This window comes from Hemitrygon akajei, chromosome 10, assembly GCF_048418815.1.
Source record: "Hemitrygon akajei chromosome 10, sHemAka1.3, whole genome shotgun sequence".
Taxonomy (NCBI): Eukaryota; Metazoa; Chordata; class Chondrichthyes; order Myliobatiformes; family Dasyatidae; genus Hemitrygon; species Hemitrygon akajei.
The window spans coordinates 169,931,841-169,957,511 of record NC_133133.1 but is presented as its reverse complement, the minus strand read 5'-3'; the positions used below and the strand labels follow the sequence as shown (position 1 = coordinate 169,957,511).

The following is a 25,671-nucleotide window of genomic DNA, read 5'->3' as shown; positions in this document are numbered from 1 at the left end:
TTATCTACTCTGATTTTTCTCAAGACAGCACACACCTCCTCCTCTTCCATCTGTGTAGGTTCCAGGTCTGAGGAATCAAGAAACAGAGGGCATCAGTTTAAAGTGAGAGGAAAAAAGTTTCATAGAAATTTGAAGGAAACTTTTTTTATGCAAAGGTTGGTGTGTAAATGGAACAAGTTGTTGGAGTAAATGGTTGGTGTAGATACAATAATAACTTTCAAAAGACATTTGAAAAACTTAGAGTGAGGTAGCGCAAACAGAGCAGATGGGACTAGTCTGGGTGGACATCTTGGTCAGCATGGAGCAGTTAGGCTGATTGGCCAGTTTCCATTATGACTGACTCGAGGACTCTGTGAAACATAATCAGTTTGTAGGCTGTTTAAGAAAACTTCCAAAATATTTGTGAGGATTTAGCTGAACATAAAAAAATGATAAATTATTCACGCATTCCAGTGTTCTGATTTCCAAGGTTTTCTCTCATTTTAAGAGTTCAGTATCAGCAATAAAAGCACGCGGTGTGCTATGTAAAACTGTGGGTACTGGCAGTGATCAGTGGCGTTGATCATAAAAGTTTCGTTCAGTCAAAGTTGTTTTCTATTATCTCTTGTTGATATTGTCAAGATTTTACTTTACCAGTTCAACTTTGACTCAGATTTCCTGCATTGTGCAGTTAAAACATCTGACAGGTTTCTGCCATGGTCTGTAGACTACATGATAAAAAAACAAATGCAAGATCGTGTTGCTCAAAATTGTAGATGTTTGGGCAACAATTGAAGCGTCGGCTGGATCGGAAAGGTTGAGTACAGGCTGAATCAAAGAGTGGGGTTTGGGCCACAGAACATATCGAAGTGATGGAACATGATGGTTGGATGATAATTTAAGCACTGGGCTGAATTGGAAAGGTCGGGTACAGGCTCCAGGAGCATGACAAAGTGTCTGAACTTGACGTTCGGACAATTTGTGTGCCAGGCCAGATTGAAATAATTAGGGTGTTGGGGCCTGAAGCAAGAGATGGGCCAGTTCAGTTGGCTGCCCTTCTCTGCACTGAACCAATGGACTCTGGACAGCACTGTCTTTGTGGACTTCTGTTCAGAATGCTAATTGCTTATGTTTATTGTTTGAATGATTCATTTTATTTTTTCTGCACATTGGGTGTTTGATATAGTCTTTTCCTTTTAATGAGTTCTTCAGGGCTTCTTTGTTTTGTGGCTGCCTGTTCATGAGATGAATCTCAAGGTTGTATAATGTTTACAGTTTGATATTAAATGTACTTCAAACTTTAACTCCTTTGACAGTTCTCTTACTAGTTTACTTCATATATTTTTAACAAAAAGTATTTCATACCATTAATCCAAAACCATGGAGGATTTAGCTGATTATACCTGCCCAAGAAAGACATGCAGGAACAGTGTTTACGTTCAAATATTTTGAGGCAAAATTATCTATGGCATTTTGTCTTCTGGTTCTGCAGCCTGAAGTTGATGAATGACACAGAGTTAGATTGAACTGAACTGAGCTGAGCTGAACTGAATATGCCTGGACTGCTCTGATGATTCAGTGTTTTATATTCTGTGTTTATTTTGCTTTTTTTTGGCTGTTTGTATGATTTGTTCATTTCTTTTTTCTTCTATATTAGAGGTCTGATGTTTTTCTTTGAACGGGTTCCATGGTTTTCTTTGTTTTGTGACTGTCTGTGGGAAGATGAATCTCAGGGCTGTGTACTGCATACATACTTTGATAATAAATGTAGTTTGAATCTTGGAATTTTCAAATGATCCTGAGTGCCATTTTCATATGTAACATGAAACACTTCAGAAAGCTGTTGGTTGATTTTAGAAGGAAAACTTTGAAGACCTTTTCAAACAGAATTGACCTTGAAATGAGTTTATTGACCCTGTTCCACAATGGACTATCCAATTCAACCCTGCAGACAAGCCTTGCAGGCCATTTATGAATTCAAACTTAACCAGTCCTCAGAAGTAGAAGGAAACTCTGTTGAAGTTCTAAACCATGGCAGAAAGAAACCATCTGGAAAGATATGGCCAACTGTCAAGAATCCTTGATCATGAGTTACCATGATCATGACAACCATCAAAAAGGGAGATGTCTAACTGGTAACTTCAGAGGGTTGCCTTCCTGTCAGCCACAATGAAAGTCATCGTTAAGGACCTCATCAAATACTCCTCACATAGGCTAAGAGCTACTCCTGAATGGTGGTGTGGATTCTGGTCATCTAGAGAGACAATGCATATAATTGGCAACTCTAAGTAAAATACAAAGTGGGATTGGGTACTATTCATGTTCTTCCTTGATCTCACAAAATCCTTTGATACCATAAGTCAAAAGAGACAGCAGGGCATCTTGCTCTCTAGCAATTAGTTTCCGTCCTTTGTCTACTTCGTGCTGGTATGTCAGCTGCAATCTCAACTAGTGGATTCAACGGAGACCCCATCATAATGTAGACAGTGTCATTGCCCACACACTTCAGAATCTTTCTTTCTGCGATTGTCACAATGAGTGCTGGCAATGGTTGAAACCAGGTGCAGAGGAATGGGTTCAATTGTTGCCTGCACTCTGTAGAAACAGATACAAGAGGTTATACATGGGAACTTCAGCTGAACATTAGTGGTACGACCGAGTGACAATGTGAGACCCTCATTTTGAACTCAAGGATCCCACGATGAGCGCCAAACAAGAGTTGGTATTAGATAATCATAGAATGTGGAATACCTGTGCCATTCACAAATAACTAACCAGCTTAATCAGAAGGCAAAGGGCTTAATGGCTCTAATTAAGACAACAATTAGTAAATACAGGTACTCGAGAAACCGAGAAGTCCAACGCTCTATGGCTCACCACAGAGGCCTGCAGGGATCATGACAGCGAAGCTGTCCATTATATCCAGTAAGCTTCCTGCTGGTGTGAAGTTAATCACATGGGAAAATGTTTAGTCCTGAAGAAGGGTCTCGGCATGAAATATCAGCTGTTCACTCTTTTCCCTAGACGCTGCCCGACCTGCTGGGTTCCTCCAGCATTTTGTGTGTGGTGCTTTGGATTTCCAGCATCTGCAGACTTTCTCGAGTTTGGAAACTGTTCACCTTTTCTTGCCTTTGCTTGAGAGCAAAGATCACTTCAACTTCAGCCAACAAACTGCAGTTTGCAGACAACACTTGCATGTGTATATGTTTCAAGGTCAAACTCAAAGTCATTGTGGACTTGTTTGTTACTATGCATGGGAGAATACAAGAGCTGCGTGTAAGGAGCTTGTAGTTCTCCCCGTGCCTGAGTGTGTCTTCTCTGGGTTCTCCCGCAGCTCACAGATGTGCTGGTTGGGAAGTAAATTGGTCATTGTAAATTGGGCAGCACAGATCGAAGGGCCTATTCTGCATTGTATCTGAGCAAACAACAAATAAGAAAGGACCTGGATGAGGAGACCAAGCTTAATGTGGCTACATTTAATGGTAATACTGAGCAGCATGTTTGTGTCTCTGTGTGTGTCTCTCCCTCTGTGGGACGGACAGTAGTTTTCGATGGACTCTGGATCACGGTATACATACCCTGATATCAGATTGAACCTTTGAAATGTACACTCACTGACTTTTGTAGAAAAAAGTATTTTTTAAATAATGAGAGTCTTAAAGATGTTGGTGTTAAAATGGATTTTGATGTCTTTGAATTTATTTAAATCTTACATCTGTCCCACAACGTGAGGGAGTAAATATCTTTGCATTATGACTCTGAATCAATGTACAGGCATGTGGATTTATAAGTCTAATGGCTTGTAGAAAGAAGCTGTCCCGTAGCCTGGTGGTTTTGTCTTTAATGCCGTGGTACCATTTGCCAGACAGAAGCAGTTATGGTTGGGGTGACTGGTGTCCCTGATTAATTTTCCAGGCCTTCCTTATGCACCTGCTGCTGTAAATGACCTCATTGGAGGGAAGTTCACATCCACAGATGTGCTGGACTGTCTGTAGCACTCTCCGCAGTGCCCAGTGATCAAGGTTGGTGCATTTCCCATACGAGGCAGTGATACAGCCAGTCAGGATGCTCTCAATGGTGCCCCTGTAGAAGGTCTTGAGGATTTGGGGCTCATGCCACACTTTTTCTGTTACCTGAGGTGGAAGAGACACTGCTGTGCTTATTTTGCCACACAACCAGTGTGTACAGACCAGCTGAGATCTTCGGTGATGTGTATACCGAGGAACTTGAAACTACTCACCCTCTCAAATGCAGGCCCATTGATGTTGATCGGGCCAAGCCTGTTTCCGTTCCTCCTGTAATCCACAGCTCTTTTGATTTTTGGACACTGAGGGAGAGGTTGTTATCTTGGCGCTACTATGTCAGGGTGTTAACCTCTCCACTGCCGGTGCAAATTTGATCAGCGGGTTGGAGCTGTGTGTGGCAGTACAGTTGTGGGTGTACTGCCACACACAGGAAGTAGAGGAGGAGACTCAGGACATAACCCGGGGGGCGGCACCTGTCTTGAGGGTCAGAGGGGCAGAGGTGAGGGAGCCCATCCTTACCGCCTGTTGGCGATCCAATAGAAAGTCTAGGGTCCAGCTGCACAAGGCGGGGTGCAGGCTGAGGTCTCTGAACTTCCTGTCAAGTCTGGAGGGACTTACGGTGTTGAATGTTGAACTGTAATCCAGGAACAGCATTTTAACATGTGCATCCCTTCTCTCCAGGTGAGTAAGGATGGTGTGTAGCACTGTGGCTGTGGCATCGTCGGTAGACCGCTGACTGAAAACGATCATGCCGATAGAACAAGCAAAGCTACTCCCTGAACCACAGGGTGGATCCTGACACCTAGACCAGGGGTTCCCAACCTCTTTATGCCATGGATCAATGCCATTAAGCAAGAGGTGTATGGACCCCAGGCTGGGAACCCCTGACCTAGAAAGAAAATACACAATGCATATCAGCAACTAGTAAAGCAGGCAAGGAATGCTGGATGCTGAATTGTGAATGCTGGAGGAACTCAGCACATCTGGCAGCATCTATGGAAAAGAGTAAACATTTTAGGCCAAGACCCTTCTTCAGGCCCTGTGTGGGTTACTTTGCATTTCCAGCATCTGCATACTCTCTCATGTTTGTAAGGCCTTATTCCAAGAGGATTTCAATACAAAAACGAGTATGTCAATAAGTTATACAAGACACTGATGAGGCAATAGCTGGAACCGGTATGCAACCGGTAGAGGGTATGATTGATTTGTGGGATCAAATGTTTGTCCTAAGAGGAGAGGTGATTAGAGGTGATATGGATACCTCTTTCCTGTGACAGTGTTTCATGTAGATATGCTCAGTCATTGGGAGAGCTTTCCCTGTGATGTACTGGGCAAATCAGTTTCTCTATGTTCAGTATTAGTAAACAATGAGCCAAGGTGTAGCTTAATGGATGCATCAAGAAGTAAGGGATATCTTTTTAAAGTACAGGATTTAGCAGAACTCGAAGTAATTCTACTGTTAAATTTTCTGTAAATTCACTTTGTGATACACTTGATTAAATTCTGCATTACACAGATATTATTAATTTCCTGTACGAGGAACTATTGTGGAAGACTATCAGGAAATGCTATATATAACTGGATACACATTTCACTAGCTTAATTCGTAAACTTCCTTGCAAAAATAAACACTTTGTTTATGCAGAATCAGTTAAGTATACAAAAGAAACATTCCTTTTTATAATTACTTTCAATTGTTTTATTTTTAGTAATAGCTATATTATATATTGCAACTTCACAGAGATAATTTTCAAGATATTAGCTATTTCCTTTCTGTTTCAGCATAATGTAATTATTGTCATCTTACTAAATTTAATCTTTATTTTGAAGTTGTTAAAGGCCCATGTATATAAGATGTAGAACAAGGAAAAGATGCCTGTTGTACTATTCAGTAAATCTTGGGAGATCTTAACCTCATCATCACTTTTCTCAGTCTCGTCGTATTTCATGATTTCTTTAGAAACCTTCTTATAGGTTATGGAGAGAAGGCTGGGGAATAGGGTTGAGGAAAGGAAAAAAAGGATCCAAGAATTCCAAAGATTCACAGGCTCCAGAATGAAGAAACTTTTCATCTCCATGTGAAAATCCAATTTGAGTCCAACACTGTCAAAGGCATTTTTGCATTAAATTTTTCTTACCAATTTATGAAAATAGATATTCACAATTGTTGAACATTTTAATTTTATAGAATAGCGGCAATTAATTGTCAAAAGCTGATTGTGAATATTGTGCAATCACTTGACGTATTCTCACTTTATTTACCTCTCTTAGAGATCTCAGCATGAACAATATTACCGAGCTACCCCAGAGAGGCCTGAGCAATGTCCATTTCCTTGAGGAGTTGTAAGTATGACAATGCTGCTGTTGGCCTTAAAAGTGTCACATCTGGATGTAAAAATTACAAAACGTTTGGTTAGAGTTAATTGGTATTTGTAGATCGGAGTACAGGATGTTGAAACAACTGCTGATGAAGAGCAAGACAAACAATGACTTTCCTTCTTATTCATTGCTGGCAAACTCACCAGAATGCCTTCAATCCGAGTGCCTGGCTGGGACACTTCAGAGGGTAGTAAAGAGTCAATCACATTGATGTAGGTCTGGAGTGACACATATTACAGAATGAATGGAGACAACAGACTTCCCTAAAAGATATCGATGAGGCAGATGTTTCTTTCTCTGTCAATAGTGTGTTAGTTTCATATTCACCAATGCTAATGCTGCTATTTTTCAAGATTTATTTAATTAATCAACTTTTCCACAGCTGCTGGAAATCTGTAATGCAAATAAGACCATAAGACATAGGAGCAGAATTAGACCATTTGGCCCATCGAATCTGCTCCACCATTCCATCATGGCTGATTTATTGTCCCTCTCAAACACATTCACTGCCTTCTTCCCGTAACCTTTGACAACCTTACTAATCACGAACATATCAACCTCTACTTTAAATATACCCAATGATTTGGCCTCCACAGCTGTCTGTGGCAATGAATTCCACAAATTCACCAGCCTCTGGCTAAAGAAATTCCTCCTCATCTCTGTTCTAAAGGGATATCCTTGTATTTTGAGACTGTGCCCTCTAGTCCTAGACTCCCCAACTATAGGAAACATTCTCTATGTCTACTCAAAAAGTTCAAATTACATAAATGTCACCATATACAGCTCTGAGATTCAATTTCTTTCAGGCCTACACAATAAATCCATAACAGAATCAATAAAAACCACACCACTTGGGTCTTTATCAACTCTATCCAGGCCAGGGGTTCCTAACCTTTTTATGGCTTTAATCAATACCGTTGAGCAAGGAGTCCTTGTTGGGAACCCCTAACTTTTAATATGCAATGGGTTTCAATGAGATTCACCTCTCCACCCCCACCCCACCCCCATTCTTCTAAATTCCAGCGAGTACAGGCCCAGAGCCATCAAATGCTCCCCATATTCCCTTTATATCCCCATATATACCCTTTAACTCCTGGGAATATTCTTGTGATACTTTCTTAGATAAGGGGCCCAAAACTGCTCACAATTGACAGTGAGATGTAGGGAAGGTGCAGGAAACCACATAATGGGTTTGAAGTGGAGAATAGTCATGATTTTGCCTAGTTGGAGCCTGGATAAAATAAGGAGGAGAGACATCTTTTCCGTAGCTAAGGGATCAAAAAAACAAGAGCAATTCATTAGAAGAGACATGACAAAAGAACTCTAAAGCAGGGCTTCCTAACCTGTAGTCCTTGGACCCCTTGGTTAATGGTAAAGTTCATGGCATAAAAATGGTTGGGAACCCCTGCTCTAAAAGATTTTAGGAGCCTATTACTCACAGCCTGAAGGACAGTAGAGGCAGAAACCTTCCAAATATTTAAAGTGTATCAAGGAAATGTGAGCTCCAGACCACGGCCACGTACTGCACTGTGAGGCAAGGCTGCACAGCTCCAAGTGACCTCTTCTGTCTTGTGGCTACCTCTGAATCTTTGATCTTAAAGAACTGAGGTTCCCAACCTGGGGCCTGTGGCCCCCTCGGTTAATGATAGGGATCCGTGGCATAAAAAGAGGTTGGGATCCCTGTAATAAAACAGGAAAAGGCCCTTCAGCCCATCATGTCTCTGCCGATCATGATGCCAATCAAAACCAAACCTATCTGCATGCATTCATTCCTTATGTGCCATGTTGTATGACATGGGCGATCATGGTCTTTCCATAACCGTGATGGTCGTTGGCAAATTTTTCGACAGAATTGGTTTGCCGTTACCTTTAGGGCAGTGTCTTTGCAGGACAGGTGACCCCAGCCATTGTCAATACTCTTCCGAGATTGTCTGCCTGGCATCAGTGGTCGCAAAACCTTGCCCAAGTCTGACCTGCAGGCTAGCAGAGGGAAGGAGCACCTTGCATCTCCTTTGGTAGATACACATCTCCATCTCAGCACACCGCCTGCACGTGGTCCAAACCCTGTGGGAATAGACCCTTCCTGTCAATGTGTCTGTCTAAATGCTTCTAAAGCTGTTGCTTCATCCACCTCACAGCAGGTTCCAGGTACTTACAAGCAACACACACAAAATGCTGGAGAAACTCAGCAGGCCAGGTAGCATCTTACCACTCACTGTGTAGGGGGGAAAAATTGTCCCTAAGTCACCCTTAAACTTTCCTTTTCTTACCTATGCCCACTATATTTTACATTTCCCGTATCTACTGTATTTATTAGAGTGACGGGGAGGAGCTGTGAGTGGGATTAGCATAGATAGGTAAATGGTTTTAGCTCAGTCATCATAGGCCAAAGGGTGTGCTTCTATGCTATGTGAATCCATTATGACATATTTGTGCATTTGGCAGCACGTGAATAGAAGGCCCAGATCGACTTCCACTTAAATGGCTTCGTTTCAGCAGCACTGCTCGAAGCTGTTGGCATGTCAGGATTCTTCATCATCTCCTGCTTTATGTTTCACACTTCTGACAAGTGTGAGTTTCACATTCTGTGTTGGTAACTGGTTGTGCCTTGAGTTCACAAACCAGGCACCATCCTGTCAACGATCAGATTTGTTTTATTTTTAGCAAAATGACATCAAAGCGACAAAAAAATGGAATGAAATGTTGGCATTACTATTTTACCAGATTCAGGGAATCTTTCACTGACTGGTCCGTCATTCAAAGGGTGCAACATGCAGGGTGACACTTAAAGAGATGTTTGGTTTGATTTATTGACCAAGGATTGAGTTGAGCAGGATTGGCAGCTGCATTTGAAAACCTTGCCAGCAATACAGGGCTTGGACTGGCTTTATGTTGAATGCCCAATTTCAGTTTAAAAATATGTTAAGTAGGCATTTTCACAAAGAGTGGCTTCATGTATCATGGAACATAATCCATTTGATGTATTTTTACCACAAGACCAGAACAGGTGTTCTCAGGAAAGCACTGAAACCGATATCAGCAAGTATTCATTCAGAGGAACGAGTGGCTTTTGTCTCCTTGGATAATAACTTCGGAGCAAACTGCCTACTTACTTCAAATAACACCTGTTCCTCACAAAATTACATATAAACATAAAAAGAATTAAACTCAAACAGAGTTGGTGTGGACAGCAGGTAAATCTGTATGTGTGCTATATGGAGAAAGACTATAGAGCTGTTCTGAAATGTAGGATTATTGAGGTTCCCTTCAATCATTGAAAGCACAGAGGACTTCAACCTGAAATGAAACATTTCTCAATTGGTTCAAAGTTCAAAGTAAACTTTATTGTCAAAGTGCATATGTGTCACCATATACAATCTGAGATTCATTTTCTTGTGGGCATACTCTATCATGGTCCGGATCGGTTCCCCTTTAAATTTAGTTAGGTTGCGTTATGATCCGGACCATTGACTCGTTGTTCCCTTCTAATTCCGTTTCACATGACCCTTGAGCTTGGCAATTAAGGTGATCTACTCTCGACCCGAACCGGCAGTTTATAAACCCCTGGCTTTAGCTGTTCGGGGTGAGAGTGTTAAGAAGCATTAGCAAGTTGCCGTCACTACGACAAGCCAGAGTTATCCAGCCCGCATCGGAGTACCAGCAATTCGCGTTCTTTCGCCAGAGTGGGTCTAGGCAAGGTCAATCTGCCAGGGGTGAGTTGAAGGCGGAGTCCTGGCTCGATGTTCATGCCCCTTGTCTGTGTCTACCCCTCGAAGAGTCCCGGCCCGGTGCCTGAGTGGAAGGTGGAGTCCTGGCTCGACGTTCATACCCATTGTCCGTGTCTACCCCTCAAAGAGTCCCGGCTCGGTGCCTGAGTGGAAGGCGGAGTCCTGACTCGCTGTTCATGCCCATTGTCTGTGTCTACCCCTCGTAGAAGTCCCAGTGTCCAAGTCCCAGGTCCGCGGTGATCCAAGTCCCTAGTCCCCTAGTCCGAGGTTCGTGTTCCTCTTTGTCCTCCTTGATTTCCCGATTTTCTGTGTACCGAGTAATAAACGCTATTTTATTGAACCTAAGAAAGACGTGTTTGTGTCCTGCGTGTGGGTCCTCTCCCAGCACCCTTGTCCCCACCTCGTGACGTACTCAGCAAATCTATAGAATAGTAACTATAACAGGACCAATGGAAGATCAACCAGAGATCAACAAACTGTGCAAATGCAAATATAAATAAATAGCAATAAATAACAAGAGCGTGAGATAATGAGATAAAGAGTCCTTAAAGTGAGATTGTTAGTTGTGGGGACATCTCCATGGATGGGCAAGTGAGTGTAGTTATCCTCTTTTGTTCAAGACCCTGATGGTTGAGGGGTAGTAACTGTTCTTGACCCTGGTGGTATGAGTCCTGAGGCTCTTGTATCTTTTACCTGTTGGCAGGAATGAGAAAAGAGCATTCCTGGGCTGGGTGGTGGGGATCTCTGATGATGGATGCTGCTTTCCTATGACAATGTTTCATGGAGGTGTGCTCAATAGTTGGGATAGTGTATATCCATGATATACTGGACTAAATCCATTACCTTTGGTAGGATTTTTCCATTCAAATACACTCTGAAGTTTGTCGAAGTCTTAGATGTCACACCAAAGCTCCGCAGATGCCTAAGGAAGTAGAGGTTCACAGGTTTCAGTTTCCTTCTGAAGACTTGTGTACTCTAGCTTTATACTGCCACTTCCTCCCAGCAATTCCTGAGGATGAGAAATCAATTTGTACGGGTGGTTTCCTCTTTTTCATCCAAGCATTCATCAATCACTTGACAGCATGTCTATTTTACCTAAATGACACAATGGTTGAGTGTGTTCTGGTTCCCTTCTGGCACCCACACCCAGTAACTAGGAGGTATCCACTGTTTAGGTGCAGCAAACCTGTCATAACTTCCCCGTTTTGACTGAGATTACCCTAATTCAGCTCCTATGTCTTATGGTCTTATGGCCTAAGACTATTTCACCAATCACAGACTGCATTTTCAGATGTGGAAGAGAACTGCAAGTTTCAACACCTCTGAAAACCCTGACCCCGATGTTCAGACTATGTCCCCTGGTCCCAGAAACTCCAATCAGTAGAAATTGTTTCTCTCTACCACGAGTTCCACTTAATATCTAGAAAATTTCAAGCAAGTCACTTAATCCTCTGAAGAGAAAAGCCCTAGTTTGCTCAACCTTTTCTATTAAGATATTCTTTCCAATGCAAGATCCCCTAAAGATAAATTTGCAAGTTAGTTACTAGTATAGAAGGGGCAGTCAAAGCAGTGTCTTTGAATGTTTTTAAGGACAAGGTAGATTATTGGGAAGCAAAGCAATGAAAGATTATGAGGGGTTGGCAGGAATGCAAAGCCGAGGTTTCATCCAAATCAACCAGATCTTACAGAAGGTGGAGAATGCCAAAGAAAATGAGCAAACTATTCCTGTTCTTAATAGGCACATTTACTGTGGAAGAATATTAATAACATCAGTAGTAATGCCTACAGTAATGGCAATTACACACCACAACTGAACCATGAATGATTGTCTAAGTGCTTTATTCAAAGCATTCTTCAAGTCTAATGAAGAACAGTTTTACCATCATTGCCATGTAAGAATCTGTTTCATCGCTGGTTCTGAGAATTTCCTCTGAGCTCTTCCTTGAGACTAGTGCAGTGGTGACCCTGGCATAGATCAACCTAGAATGACTCCATGATTGACGACAGTAGAACAAATTTCTGCTGGTCATGAAATATTTGGGATCTGCTGTGTTGATGACTATTGGGATGACACCATAGTGGCAGAGTTTAGGGGAGGTTGCTTAGTTTTTTGAGCATGTAGGTGGCAGATTTCCCAGTCAGATATCTTCTTTAATAGTTATATAATTTCCAGTATACAAGTGTAAAGGATAACAAAATAATTGTTACTGCAGATCCCACGCAGCACACAAAAGAACACAATTAAATAAAGAGCACAAAAATAGAAAAACACAATGATAAATCAGCTTCTATCCAAAGATTGAATGAGTTTCCAAGATCAGGAAGCATTTTTGTTGACAAGAAATCAACAAAAAGAACAGAAGTTTTAAAAAGCAATGTACATTCAATTTATGATCCATGGAGTGTAACTTCATTATATTGCCAGGATAACAATGTGTGCATTACATGGTGAACTGCCTTTGTGTTTGCTCAGTTCTGAGGAAGCCGCTGTGAAAAATTATTTCTTTATCAGAGAGAGATAGATTCTTTAAACTTTAGAACAAATGATTCAACATGATCAAGTGCATCATTTAATCATTTCCTTGTTTTACATAAATGAGTTATTGTGCGAGCCACACAGAAATATCAAAATTACCCAAGCCTTAATACTTAAATGTCATAGAAAAAGGTCCAAGGTTAAACTGGTCTAGTAATTTTATGTTGTGAATATCCACGCCTTTGCTATCTGAGATCATCAAACTTACATTCAGTAATTGTCTGAAATTCCGAGGGGTTTGTCATTTGCCCATTATTTTGCGGAAGAACATTTGGGCCCCATATCTCAGAAATGATGTATTGTCATTGGAGGGAGTCCAGAGGAGGTTCACAAGGATTCCAGGAATGAAGGGGTTAACATATAAGGACCATTTGGCCGCTTTGGGCCCGGACTCTCTGAAATTCAGAAGAGGGTGGGGGGGGGGGGGGGGGAATCTCATTGAAACCTACTGAACATTGAAAGAACTAGATAGGGCGGATGTGGGAAGGATATGTCCTACGTTGGGGCTATCCAGAACTAGAGGGCACAGCCTCAAACCTTTTAGAACAGAGGTAAGGAGGAAATTTTTTTTTAGCCAGAGAGTATCTGTGGAATGCTCTGCTCCAGATTGTGGTGGAGGCCAAGTCCATGGGTATATTTAAGGTGGAAGTTGATAGTTTCCTGACTGGTCAGGGCATCAAAGGATATGCTGAGCAGGCAGGTGTATGGGGTTGAGTAGGATCCGGGATCGGCCATGATGGAATGGCAGAGCAGACTCGATGGGCTGAATGGCCTAATTCTGCTCCTATGTCTTATGGTATGTGGTTTAATTTGTAGTGGGCATTTCTACCAAACCAACTGCCACTGCTGGTGACCTACCATTGTTCGTTATCCTTGTATGACAGACCCACTGATCAGCCCAGGAATGATGTTCCACAAAGTCGAAGAACTGTATTCAATTCTTTATTAGCAACTAGCAAAACATACTATCTTGAAGTTATGTGATTAAGCCTAATTAAATGGCCAACAAAAGATGTGACACCCAGTGGTCCTCAGAACCAACTGCGCAGAACGAAGCATGAATACGTAACTTATTCCCTTGCAATACACAAAATGTGCTGGAGGAGCTCAGCAGGTCAGGCAGCATCTATGGATGGGAATAACCAGTTGCCATCTCGGGCCAAGACCCTTCATCAGGATCTTCACTCTTACCACGTGACTAATTCCCACAATAAACTTAACAAATGTGCAGCATAGGATACAATGCAGATAGAGAACAGATGTATGGAATTTATCATTTGGCCATTATTTTGCAAAAAGTTAATTGTTTAATTCATGCAATAAATCTACGGTAAGTTAATTTAATTTGGCCAAGATCGTTTGGTGAGAGAGCTAAACGATCTGTTCATGTGATATTGCCTTTCTTGATTCGAATGCCAGCAATTGGATGAGTTGGTCTAAAAGGTTAAACAAAGTTGGGTTTGAGGGCCCATTAAAAGATCAGATTTAATGGGGTCATTAACCATTTATGACTTTATTGCTAGCAGATGTTGGTAAGATTCTGTGAGCGTTTGGCACCTAGCCTATCTGTAATGAATGTTACCGAAGATTGCCTGGAGTGATATTTCAAGTCCTGAATGTACTTTGCTTACTCCTTTCATAATTTGACCCCGGGCTTGGATACCAGTAGCCATTTCCCAGTGAACTCCAGAGATGCCCTGCTCCTGTAACCTCTGACAGTGTGTCAGGGTTTCCAGGGTCTCTGTGGATGCAGGTTCTTCTCCACCTACTCCACACTGTTTCCAGTGTTTTATCCAGCAACACTAGAGCCCATTCCCTTCTACATCAAACATAGAACATAAAGCAGTGCAGCACAGTGCAGGCCATTCGGCCCATGGTGTTGTGCTGACTCTTTCTTTAACCTACTCCAAGATCAATTTAACCCTTCCCTTCAACATTTCTATTTCATCCACTTGCCTATGAGTCTCTTAAATGTCCCTAATGTATCTTCCCCTACCACCACCTCCAGGAGTGTGCTCTCTATCTAAAGAAAACCTACTTCTGACTATCCCTTATAATTTCTTCAAACACTTTAAATTATGCCATCTTGTATTTGCCATTTCTGCCCTGAGAAAAAAAATGTCTCTGGCTGTCCTCTCTATCTATGCCTGTTATCATCTTGTACATCTCCATCAAATCAGTTCTCATCCGCCTTCACTCCAAAGCCCTAGTTCACTCAGATATCTTCATAAGGAGCAGGGGGCAGGGATTCTGATTTCTGGATCATTGGGAACTCTTTTGGGACAAGAGTGACCTGTACAAAAAGGACGGGTTGCACTTGAAACCCAGGGGGACCAATATCCTGGCGGGGAGGTTTGCTAAGGCTACTGGGGAGAGTTTAAACTAGAATTGTTGGGGGTGGGAACTGAACTAAAGAGACTATGGAAGAGGAGGTTAGCTCACAAATAGAGAAAGCTTGTAGACCGTGTGAGAGGGAGGATAGGCAGGTGATTGAGAAGGGACGCACTCAGACCAAAGGCTTGAGATGTGTCTATTTTAATGCAAGGAGTGTTGTGAACAAAGCGGATGAGCTTAGAGCGTGGATCAGTACTTGGAGATATGATGTGGTGGCCATTACAGAGACTTAGATGGTTCAGGGACAGGATTGGTTACTTCAAGTGCCAGGTTTTAGATGTTTCAGAAAGGACAGGAGGGAGGCAAAAAAGGTGGGGGCGTGGCACTGTTGATCAGAGATAGTATCATGGCTGCAGAAAAGGTGGACACCATGGAGGGATTGTCTACGGAGTCTCTGTGGGAGGAGCAGATAGGGAAACAGATCCTGGAAAGGTGGAATAATAACAGAGTTGTTGTGATGGGAGATTTTAATTTTCCAAATATCGATTGGCATCTCCCTAGAGCAAGGGTTTAGATGGGGTGGACTTAGTTAGGTGTGTTCAGGAAGGTTTCTTGACACAATATGTAGATAAGCCTACAAAAGGAAGAGGCTGTAGTTGATTTGGTATTGGGAAATGAACCTGGTCAGGTGTCAGATCTCCCAGTGCGAGAGCATTCTGGAGATAGTAATCATAATTCTACCTCCTTTACAATAGCATTGGAGAGAGATAGGAACAGACATGTTAGAAAAGCGTATAATTGGAGTAAAGGGAATTATGAGGCCATCAGGCAGGAAATTGGATGCTTAAATTGGAAACACATGTTCTCAGGGAAAAGTACGGAAGATATGTGGCAAATATTCAAGGGATATTTGTGTAGAGGGAAATTATGGTAAGGTGCAGGAACCATGGTGTACAACGGCTGTAATAAATCTAGCCAAGAAGAAAAGAAAAGCTTACAAAAGGTTCAGAGAGCTAGGTAATGTTAGAGATCTAGAAGATTATAAGGCTACTAGGAAGGAGCTTAAGAAGGAAATTAGGAGAGCCAGAAGGGGCCATGAGAAGTCCTTGGTGGGCAGAATTAAAGAAGACCCAAAAGCATTCTACAAATATGTGAAGAGCAAGAGGATAAGATGTGAAAGAGCTATTAAGTGTGACAGTAGGAAAGTGTGTATAGAACTGGAGGAAATAGCAGAGGTACAAACGTTGTACTTAATGAATACTTTACTTCAGTATTCACTATGGAAAAGGATCTTGGTGATTGTAGTGATGACTTGCAGCAGACTGAAAAGCTTGAGCATGTAAATATTAAGAAAGAGGATGTGCTAAAGCTTTTGGAAAGCATGAAGTTGGATAAGTCGCCGGGACCAGACAAAATGTACCCCAGGCTACTGTGGGAAGCGAGGGAGGAGATTGCTGAGCCTCTGGTGATGATCTTTGCATCATCAATGGGGACGGGAGAGGTTCTGGAGGATTGGAGGGTTCCGGATGTTGTTCCTTTATTCAAGAAAGGGAATAGAGATAGCCCAGGAAATTATAGACCAGTGAGTCTTACCTCAGTGGTTGGTAAGTTGATGGAGAAGATCCTGACAGGCAGGATTTATGAACATTTGGGGAGGTATAATATGATAAGGAATAGTCAGCATGGCTTTGTCAAGGGCAGGTCATGCCTTATGAGCCTGATGGAATTTTTGAGGATGTGACTAAACACATTGATGAAGGAAGAGCAGTAGATGTAGTGTATATGGATTTCATCAAGGCATTTGATAAGGTACCCCATGCAAGGCTTATTAAGAAAGTAAGGAGGCATGGGATCCAAGGGGACATCGCTTTGTGGATTTAGAACTGGCTTGCCCACAGAAGGCAAAGCGTGGTTGTAGACGAGTCATATTCTGCATGGATGTCGGTGACCAGTGGAGTGCCTCAGGGATCTGTTCTGGGATCCTTACTGTTCATGATTTTTATAAATAACCTGGATGAGGAAGTGGAGGGATGGGTTAGTAAGTTTGCTGATGACACAAAGATTGGAGGTGTTTGGATAGTGTGGAGGGCTATCAGAGGTTACAGTGGGACATTGATAGGATGCAAGACTGGGCTGAGAAGTGGCAGATGGAGTTCAACCCAGATAAGTGTGAAGTGGTTCATTTTGGTAGGTGAAATATGATGACAGAATATAGTATTAATGGAGGATCAGAGGGATCTTGGGGTCCGAGTCCATAGGACGCTCAAAGCAGCTGTGCTGTGGTTAAGAAGGCATATGGTGTATTGGCCTTCATCAATCGTGGAATTGAATTTAGGAGCGGAGAGGCAATGTTGCAGCTGTATCGGACCCTGGTCAGACCCCACTTGGAGTACCGTGCTCAGTTCTGGTCGCCTCACCACAGGAAGGATGTGGATGTAGAAAGGGTGCAGAGGAGATTTACAAGGATGTTGCCTGGATTGGGGAGCATGCCTTATGAGAAAAGGTTGACAATAGGTTTTCTCCTTGGAGCGAAGGAGGATGAGAGGTGACCTGATAGAGGTGTACAAGATGATGAGAGGCATTGATCATGTGGATAGTCAGAGGCTTTTTCCCAGGGCTGAAATGGTTGCCACAAGAGGACACAGGTTTAAGGTGCTGGGGAGTAGGTACAGAGGAGATGTCAGGGGTAAGTTTTTTACTCAGAGAGTGGTGAGTGCGTGGAATGGGCTGCCAGCAACGGTGGTGGAGGCGGATACGATGGGGTCTTTTAAGAGGCTTTTGGATAGGTACATGGAGCTTAGTAAAATAGAGGGCTATAGGTAAGCCTAGTAATTTCTGAGGTAGGGACATATTTGGCAGAACTTTGCAGGCCGAAGGGCCTGTATTGTGCTGTAGGTTTTCTATGTCTCTAAGACATGCTCTCTAATCTAGGCAGTATTCTGGCAAATGTCCTCTGCACTCTCCCTGAAGCTTCCATGTCCTTTCTATAATGAGGTGACCAGAACTGAACACAATAAACAGAATGGGAACTAACCAGGGTTTTAAAGAGAATTGTGCCATTTTTCATACTTCCCAGGTCAGATTCTCTTTCTCTTTAATGGCCACCACCATAGTGCATTTCTTCTTTATGGGGCTGACATAACATTTAAAAGATCAGCTTTAATTGTGCTAGCAAGTTACAATTCTGGTCAATTCTTGGATTCATATTGTTAACAAGGAGCACTGTTAGCACTGGGGGCATGCAAGAATCACTATAATAAGCAGCCAGCACGAAATTGGCAAGTGTCTTACTTTGCAATCAGTGTGGGTTAATTAAGTATCCTGATCTCTGCACCCATCTTTAGGGAGTATCTTGTTTAGGCAGTGTCATGCCAGATGACATTTGTGCCTGAGGAACTACGGTCACAAGAGATGCCAAAACATTCCCGGATTGATTATGGGCCAGGGGACTTTCAATGTAAAAAGTTCACTGCAAGTCACTTAATCAATACCAGATTGATCTTTTGGATTAATGTAAGTGGAAAAATTAAAATTCAAAGTTTAAATGATTACAGCCATGCTGCTTCCGGACTACAGCAATCTCTCTTCTCTCTGGGCAACCAAACAACAAATAGCTACAGGAATCAAGATCGATCTTGATATTGCTCCTGTCTGTGTGGAGTTTGCAGGTTCTTTCTGCGGACGTATCTATTTCCTTTAGGTTTTGCAGTTTCCTCCCATATGCCAAGGTAATCCTCATAGGTTAATTACTCACGGCAAATTTTCAATTACTGTAGGTTAATAGCAAATAGAATCAGAATCAGGTTTAATATCATCGGCATATGTCATGAAATTTGTTGTCTTTGTGGCAGCAGTACATTGCAATACATCATAATAGATAAAAAGCTGAATTACAGTAAATATATAAACTAGTTCAATAAGTAGTGCAAACATAGAAATAAAAAGGTAGTGAAGTAGTCTTCATGGGTTCAATGTCCATTCAGTAATTGGATGGCAGAGGGGAGGAGGTTGTTTCTGAATCACTGAGTGTGTGCAAAAAAGCATTGTACAAACGTAAATAAATCCACCCAGCCTAGCATGCTCTTTTCTTAAGGATCAAGGATCAACTTCATTCACCCTGTGTTTTAGGAATGTATTGTACATATTACAAACTTGCTGTGGTGTGTAGGTTCGATGTCCAACTAAAAAAAAATCATTCAACAATGATAAAGAATTACAGAAAAATAAAGCTGGAAGTACAGATAATCTACCCAGGCTGCAGGAAATGGGCCACGGTCATGGCACCAAAGCAGGGGGTTCCCAGCCTGGGTCCACAGAGCCTTCAGTAAATGACTGGGGTTTCTGGCATAAAAAAAGGTTGGGAACCCCTGCTCTAGAGTTTGGAAGTGCAGTGACCTCATTCATCAAGAGATTGAGCCTGGGAGAAATAGCAAAGCATAACTCTCTTAACCTTCTGCTTTCTAAGTCCATTCTACCCAGAGCTTGTCAGTGTATGCTGTTCTCCTGCTCCTGGTTACATCCCACCTTCCACATCACCTGCCCACAGGTATTCCATCTTTAATGTAAAGTGTATTTGTGCCTTTGTTTCTGACACCTCCAAAAAAATTAATACACCTGATTGTTGGCTTACGCTCAAGAGATGCTGGAAATCCAGAGCAAAACACAAAAAATGCTGGAGGAACTCGTCATGTCAGGCAGCATCTATAGAAATAAATAAACAGTTGACATTTTGGTCATCAGGGCTGGAAAGGAAAGGAGATTCTGACTTCTTTCCCCTTCATCTCCTGTCCTGATGAAGGGTCTGGGCTGGAAGCGTTGATTGTTTACTCCTCTTCATGGATGACACCTAACCTGCTGAGCTCTCCCAACATTTTCTGATTGTTGGGTTACCAGGTGAAGAGATTTGCCCTTAAGTTAACCCTTGATCCAGTCTCACAAATTTAATCACCATGAAGTATTTATTGTTTCTTGCAATCCCAATGAAAGGTCATGTATAATTTGCTGTGCTTCCTAGGTAATGATTTGGAGAACAACTGATATGATTTTACTCTCTGTGACTCCCTTGTCCATTTATCCCCCTGAATTGCTCTCTCTCTTGGCATTTATCCCTGCCAGTAGAAAAAGTGCTACACCTGTTCGTTCACCTCCAGTCAGGGTGCCAAGCTGTCCTTCCAAGTGAGGCAACACTTCACCCATCAGTCTGCCAAGATTACCTACTGTATACTGTGCTGCCTCCTCTCCATCAGTGAAATTCAACTTAGAAAGGGGGACTGCTTTGACACTCTATCCACAACAAGCTGGATTTCCCTGTGGCCAACTATTTTAACTCCAATCCCCATTCCTATTCTGACATAACAGTCCATGGCCTCCTTTACCATCACAATGAGGCTAAACTAAGATTGGAGGAACAGCACCTCATTTTTCATCTGGGTAGCCTCCAACTTGACGGCATGAAAATCAGTTTCTCCATCTTCCAGTGATTTGTCTCCACTCCCCTTTGTCTCTTCTTCCATTCCTCATTTGGCTCCCCTCTTAGCTCTTCTCTTCTCCTCACCTGTCTATTACCTTCCCCGATGCCCTTCCTCCTTCCCTTTCTCACAGATTCTTCAGCACTTTACCATTTCCCGCATCACCTCATTCCCTATGACCCATCCATTTACCTTCCCCTCACCTAGTTTCACCTATCATCTTCTAATTTGTATTTCTTCCACTCTCCTCGCCTTCCTATCATTACTTCATCCCCCTTCCTTTCTAGTTCTCATGAAGGGTCTCAGGCTGAAACATCAACTATTTATTCATTTCCATAGATCTGCTAAATTCCTCCAGCATTTTGTGTGTGTTGATCTGGATTTCCAGCATCTGCAGGACCTCTGGTGTTTATGATGTGATTTCACACCAGGATTTGTTATATCATTGTCAGGGTGTAGCTGCATCCCTACCGAAGGAGGTGTAGCACATTCTTAGCCCCTGACCAGGGTCATATGAAGCCATGGGAGCAGGTGGTGGGTGGTCGTATGAGCAGCCAGTGCATATCACAAGTCCTGGTTATGTGACCACTGATGCCAGGCAGACAGCCTCTGAAGAGTATTGATAATGGCTGGGGTCACCTGTCTTGTAAAGGCACTGCCCAGAAGAAGACAATGGCAAACCAAATCTGTAGAAAAATTCACCAAGAACAATCATGGTCATGAGAGCATGATTACCCACGTCGTACAACAGGACACATATTGATGACGATGCCCTGAAGTTATTGTCTACAGCTTGTGCAATTGCTTACTAAACTAGGCAGGTTGATGTGAACGACAGTTTGTAACCTTGTCTGCAAACTTTATTATATGCTGAGGTCACTAAAGGTGCTATATAAATGTATTTCTTTTTCATCTGGTAAAACATTAACAAAACAGAAAAATAGAGGGCTATGGGTGACCCTAGGTAATTTCTAAAGTAAGTTCATGTTTAGCACAGCATTGTGGGCTGAAGGGCCTGTATTGTGCTGCAGGTTTTCTATGTTTCTATGTTTCTAAAACAGAATTAGAGTTGCAGTAAGCGTAGCAGTGGGCAAAACATCTTGTATAAACATTAATGGTTTTGACCTTCCTGAGTTTATGTATTCAATTAGAGCTGCAATTAAAGTCAATTAAATTTAAAGATGTTAATACAGAATAAAATAAAACTGGATTGTAAAATGGAAAGTTGAACTGATCCCGTCATTTCCTTCTATGCCGCAAGCTGATTTATGTGACTTTTTCCACTTTCTAAAATGGTGACAAAGAGTTTACAAAACTTCTTAGTCCATGCACAGTATTCCAGTTTATAGCAAAAGTATAATTAATAAATGGCAAGGAATGACAGTAGTCAACATTGTTAAGTCCTGTACACAGAAAAAATGGAAGAAGAAATGACCAAGGTTCAAAGTATGTATACAGTATACATCTCTGAGATTCAGCTTCTCGAGACAGTCATGAAACAAAGAAACCCATGGGCGCTGTTTAAAGAAAAGCATCATGCACAAAAAAAAAGTCCCTCAAAATGACAAGAAGAACATCACCCTCCCACACAAAAAAACAACAAATTGCACAAACAGCAAGAAGATTAACCTCCCCCCACAAAAAAACAACCAAATGTACAAACAGCAAATAGAACATTAACCTTCCCCGCACAAAAAACAACAGATTGCACAAAAGGCAAGAACATTAAACCCCCCATTCAAAAGAAACAATAGATTGCACAACCAACAAAAGCAACATTAACCGCCCCTCCACACAGAAAAAAACAGATTGCACAACTGGCAACAAAAACCTTAAAAGCCCCCCCCCCCACACTAAAATACAATAAATTGCACAATCAGCAAGAATATTAACTCCCCCATCACACTTAAAAAACAAGTTGTGCAAATGGCAATAAGAAAGAATGGGCAAAAACACAGAATATAAAAACATAAAATGGAAAGAGTCCAATTTGAACTCTGTCCAATCCATAAATTGCAAATCTTCGGTAGCAATTTATTGCAAAGTGATGCCTACTTCTCCCACCCATAGAGTAACAATCGAACTTAAACATGGACGCCAGGTATTTATGGGGAAAAAAACTACAAACTCCATGTGAAGGAATTAAAAATTAGTGAGTTCACATGGTCACATTCCTTCAGGGTTATATTGAAAGAGTAGACAGACATTATGCGCCGTTGGGTGCTGCAGTAGGGCACCAGTTAGCACAACACTTCACAGTTTGGGGTGTTCTGGAGTTCGGAGTTCAATTCGGTGCCGTTCTGTAAGGAATCTCTGCATGTCCTCTCTGAGGAATGCTTGGATTTTCCCCAAGTCCTCTGGTTTCCTCACAAAGTCCGAAGATGTACTGGGTAGGTTAATTGATCATTGTAAATTGTCCCGTGATTAGGTTGGAGTTAATCAGGTTTATCTGGAGTTGCTGGGGTGGCATGGCTCCACACTGTATTGCCTAGTAAATAATAAATTATTTTAGACCTAAATATCCTCCTCACACGTGGGTAGGTGACAGGGCCCAAACCTAATCCAATGCAGTGATTGGAAAAGCAAATTCACATCCTCTTTCTGTATTACCCCTCACCCTGTGGCTCTTGAACCACAGGAGATAACTTCACTTGACCCATCATTGAAATGTTCCCACAACCAATGGACTCACTTTCAACGACTCTTCATCATCCTATATTCTTGATATTTATTACTTATTTGTAATTATCTTAGTACTTGTACAGTTTGTCACCTTTTGCACTCTGGTTGTTTGTCCATCCTGTCGGGTGCGACTCTCGATTCTATTACTGTATGTGCCCACAGGAAAATGAATCTCAGGGCAGAATATGTGATATACGAGGGGTGATTGATAAGTTCATGGCCTAAGGTAAAAGGAGTCAATTTTAGAAAACTTAGCACATTTGTTTTTTTTTCAACATAGTCACCTCCTACATTTGCACACTTAGTCCAGCTGTCGTGGAGCATACAGATATTAGACCTCCAGAAAGTGTCCACAGATGGGTGATTGATTTCGTGGCCTAAGGTAGAAGGAGATGAGTTATACAGCTCTCATTACATGCACATGCAGGTCAACTCTGAGTGATTATGCAGGAAGTTTAAAGTTAATAACTCATCTCCTACCTTAGGCCACGAACTTATCAATCACCCCGATGAGTTATTAACTTCAAACTTTCTGCATAATTATTCAAAGAGTTGAACTGCATGCGTATGTAATGAGAGCTGTATAACTCATCTCCTCCTACCTTAGGCCACAAGCTTATCAATCACCCATCTGTGGACACTTTCTGGAGGTCCAAGATCCGTATGCTCCAAGACCGCTGGACTAAGTGTGTAAATGTAGGAGGGGACTATGTTGAAAAATAAATGTGCTAGGTTTTCTAAAATTGACTTCTACCTTAGGCCACGAATTTATCAATCACCCCTCGTATATGTACTTTGATAATAATTTTACTTAGAACTTCACTGTAAATATTGGTAAATGAGAGAGATAACTTGACTCTCCAGCCCAGCTTACGCTGGCAGCAGTGCAAAACACCGTGCTTTTCTGCTTGGGTTTAATGCAACAGAACTTCTTAAACTTTGAGAAATTGCTACAAATGTTATATATGTATCCATAGCTTAGTGCTGCCTACACTTTGTTAACGTAAAATGTAAAGGACAAATGCCAAGTTTCTATAGATGTGTGATGGGCAGTATCCTGACTAGTTGCATCACAGCCTGGAATGGAAACAACAATACCCAAGAATAGAAAGTCCTCCAAAAAGTAGTGGATCTGGCCCAGTCTATCTCAGGCAAAGCCCTCCCACCAGTGAGCACATCTACATGGAGGGCTGTCACTGGAGAGCAGCATCTATCATCAGAAACCCCCCATTGTCTCTTCCTGCTGTGTCACCAGGAATGAGGTACAGTACAGGAGCCTTAGGTCCCACACCACCATTTCAAGAACAGTTATTACCCTCCACCCATCAGGCTCTGAACCAGCGTGGATCACTTTGCTCACCACAACACTGAGCTGTTCCTGCAACCTCTGGACACACTTTCAGTGACTCTACAACTCACGTTCTCAGTATTCTTTTTTGCATTTGCACCGATTGTCATCTTTTTCACATTGGTTGTTTGTCAGACTTTATGTGCAGATTTTCATTGATTCTATTGCATTTCTTTGTTCTGCTGTGAATGCCTGCAAGAAAATGAATCTTGGGGTAGTATACAGTGACATATACATGCTTTGATAATAAATTTACTTTCAACTTTAAAATGTGGAAGGCCTGTTCTCACACGCAAGCTTTTTCCTGAATCTGTACAAATCGGAGCGATATAAGGAAGACGGAAAGACTGACTGAGACTGGTATCCTTATCGTGACTACACTCTAAGGGTCTCGGAGCAGCCTGTAATATAACGATGCAAAATCCGAAGAGGAAAGGAACTTTCTTTCCAATGTTTCTTTTAGAGTCATTGTGCACAGGAAGTCTGGACCATTGACATTCACAAGCAGCCAATTCACAAACATCTAAACAATATCAACCCACCAGCAGACACATCAACACATCTGTCTCGCAGCTAATGGCTGAGTAATGGACCCCAGGTCCATTAAAAAAAAAGCCACAGGAATGCAGCCAAGAAATAAAAGAACCTCTATCCCTCTGGCCAGGCTACTGGAACTTATAACAGAACCAATGATCCAAGACAGAGATTTTTTTTAAAAAAAATTAGCATTCATAAACACTGGAAAAAAAGAAAAAATATTTAAGGTTCTAAACCTCATGGCTCACAGACACTCACATTGAGGATTATTGTTGATGAGTTAGGTTCTGTGTTTATTCCTGTGTGTAGAACAGTGGGTAAATTCTTCCAGCTGACCGAAATTGCTAAAGAAAATTTCCAGATGCCACTGAAAACAGGATTAAGGTGGAAACAAAGTACATTGAAAGTAATGTACATGTTAATCACCACTGATTGCTAAAAAACAGAATTACCCAGACTTTAGAGAGCAAATTATGCACACCGGTGCCCAAGCACAGGAGTCAGGAAGTTTTCCTTGCTCACTCTCAGGTGGATAGAACTACACCTGCCCATTCTCTTCCTCCATCACCTCCATTCAGGGCCCGAAACAATCCTTCCAGGTGAAGCAACACTTCACCTGCGAATCTGCTGGGGTCGTCTATTGTGCCGGGTGCCC

At 42.0% G+C, this 25,671-nt stretch overlaps 1 protein-coding gene across 3 annotated transcripts in view; it reads left to right on the top strand.

Annotated features, from left to right (window-relative positions):
• LOC140734940 (leucine-rich repeat-containing G-protein coupled receptor 5-like) overlaps positions 1 to 25,671 on the top strand; it is a 176,907-nt gene that overhangs the window by 45,731 nt on the left and 105,505 nt on the right. For all 3 annotated transcript variants that reach the window (XM_073059664.1, XM_073059663.1, XM_073059662.1), the window contains exon 2: positions 6,276 to 6,347. In XM_073059664.1, coding sequence (XP_072915765.1) covers positions 6,276 to 6,347 — 72 coding nt within the window. The remainder of the gene's footprint in view (positions 1 to 6,275; positions 6,348 to 25,671) is intronic.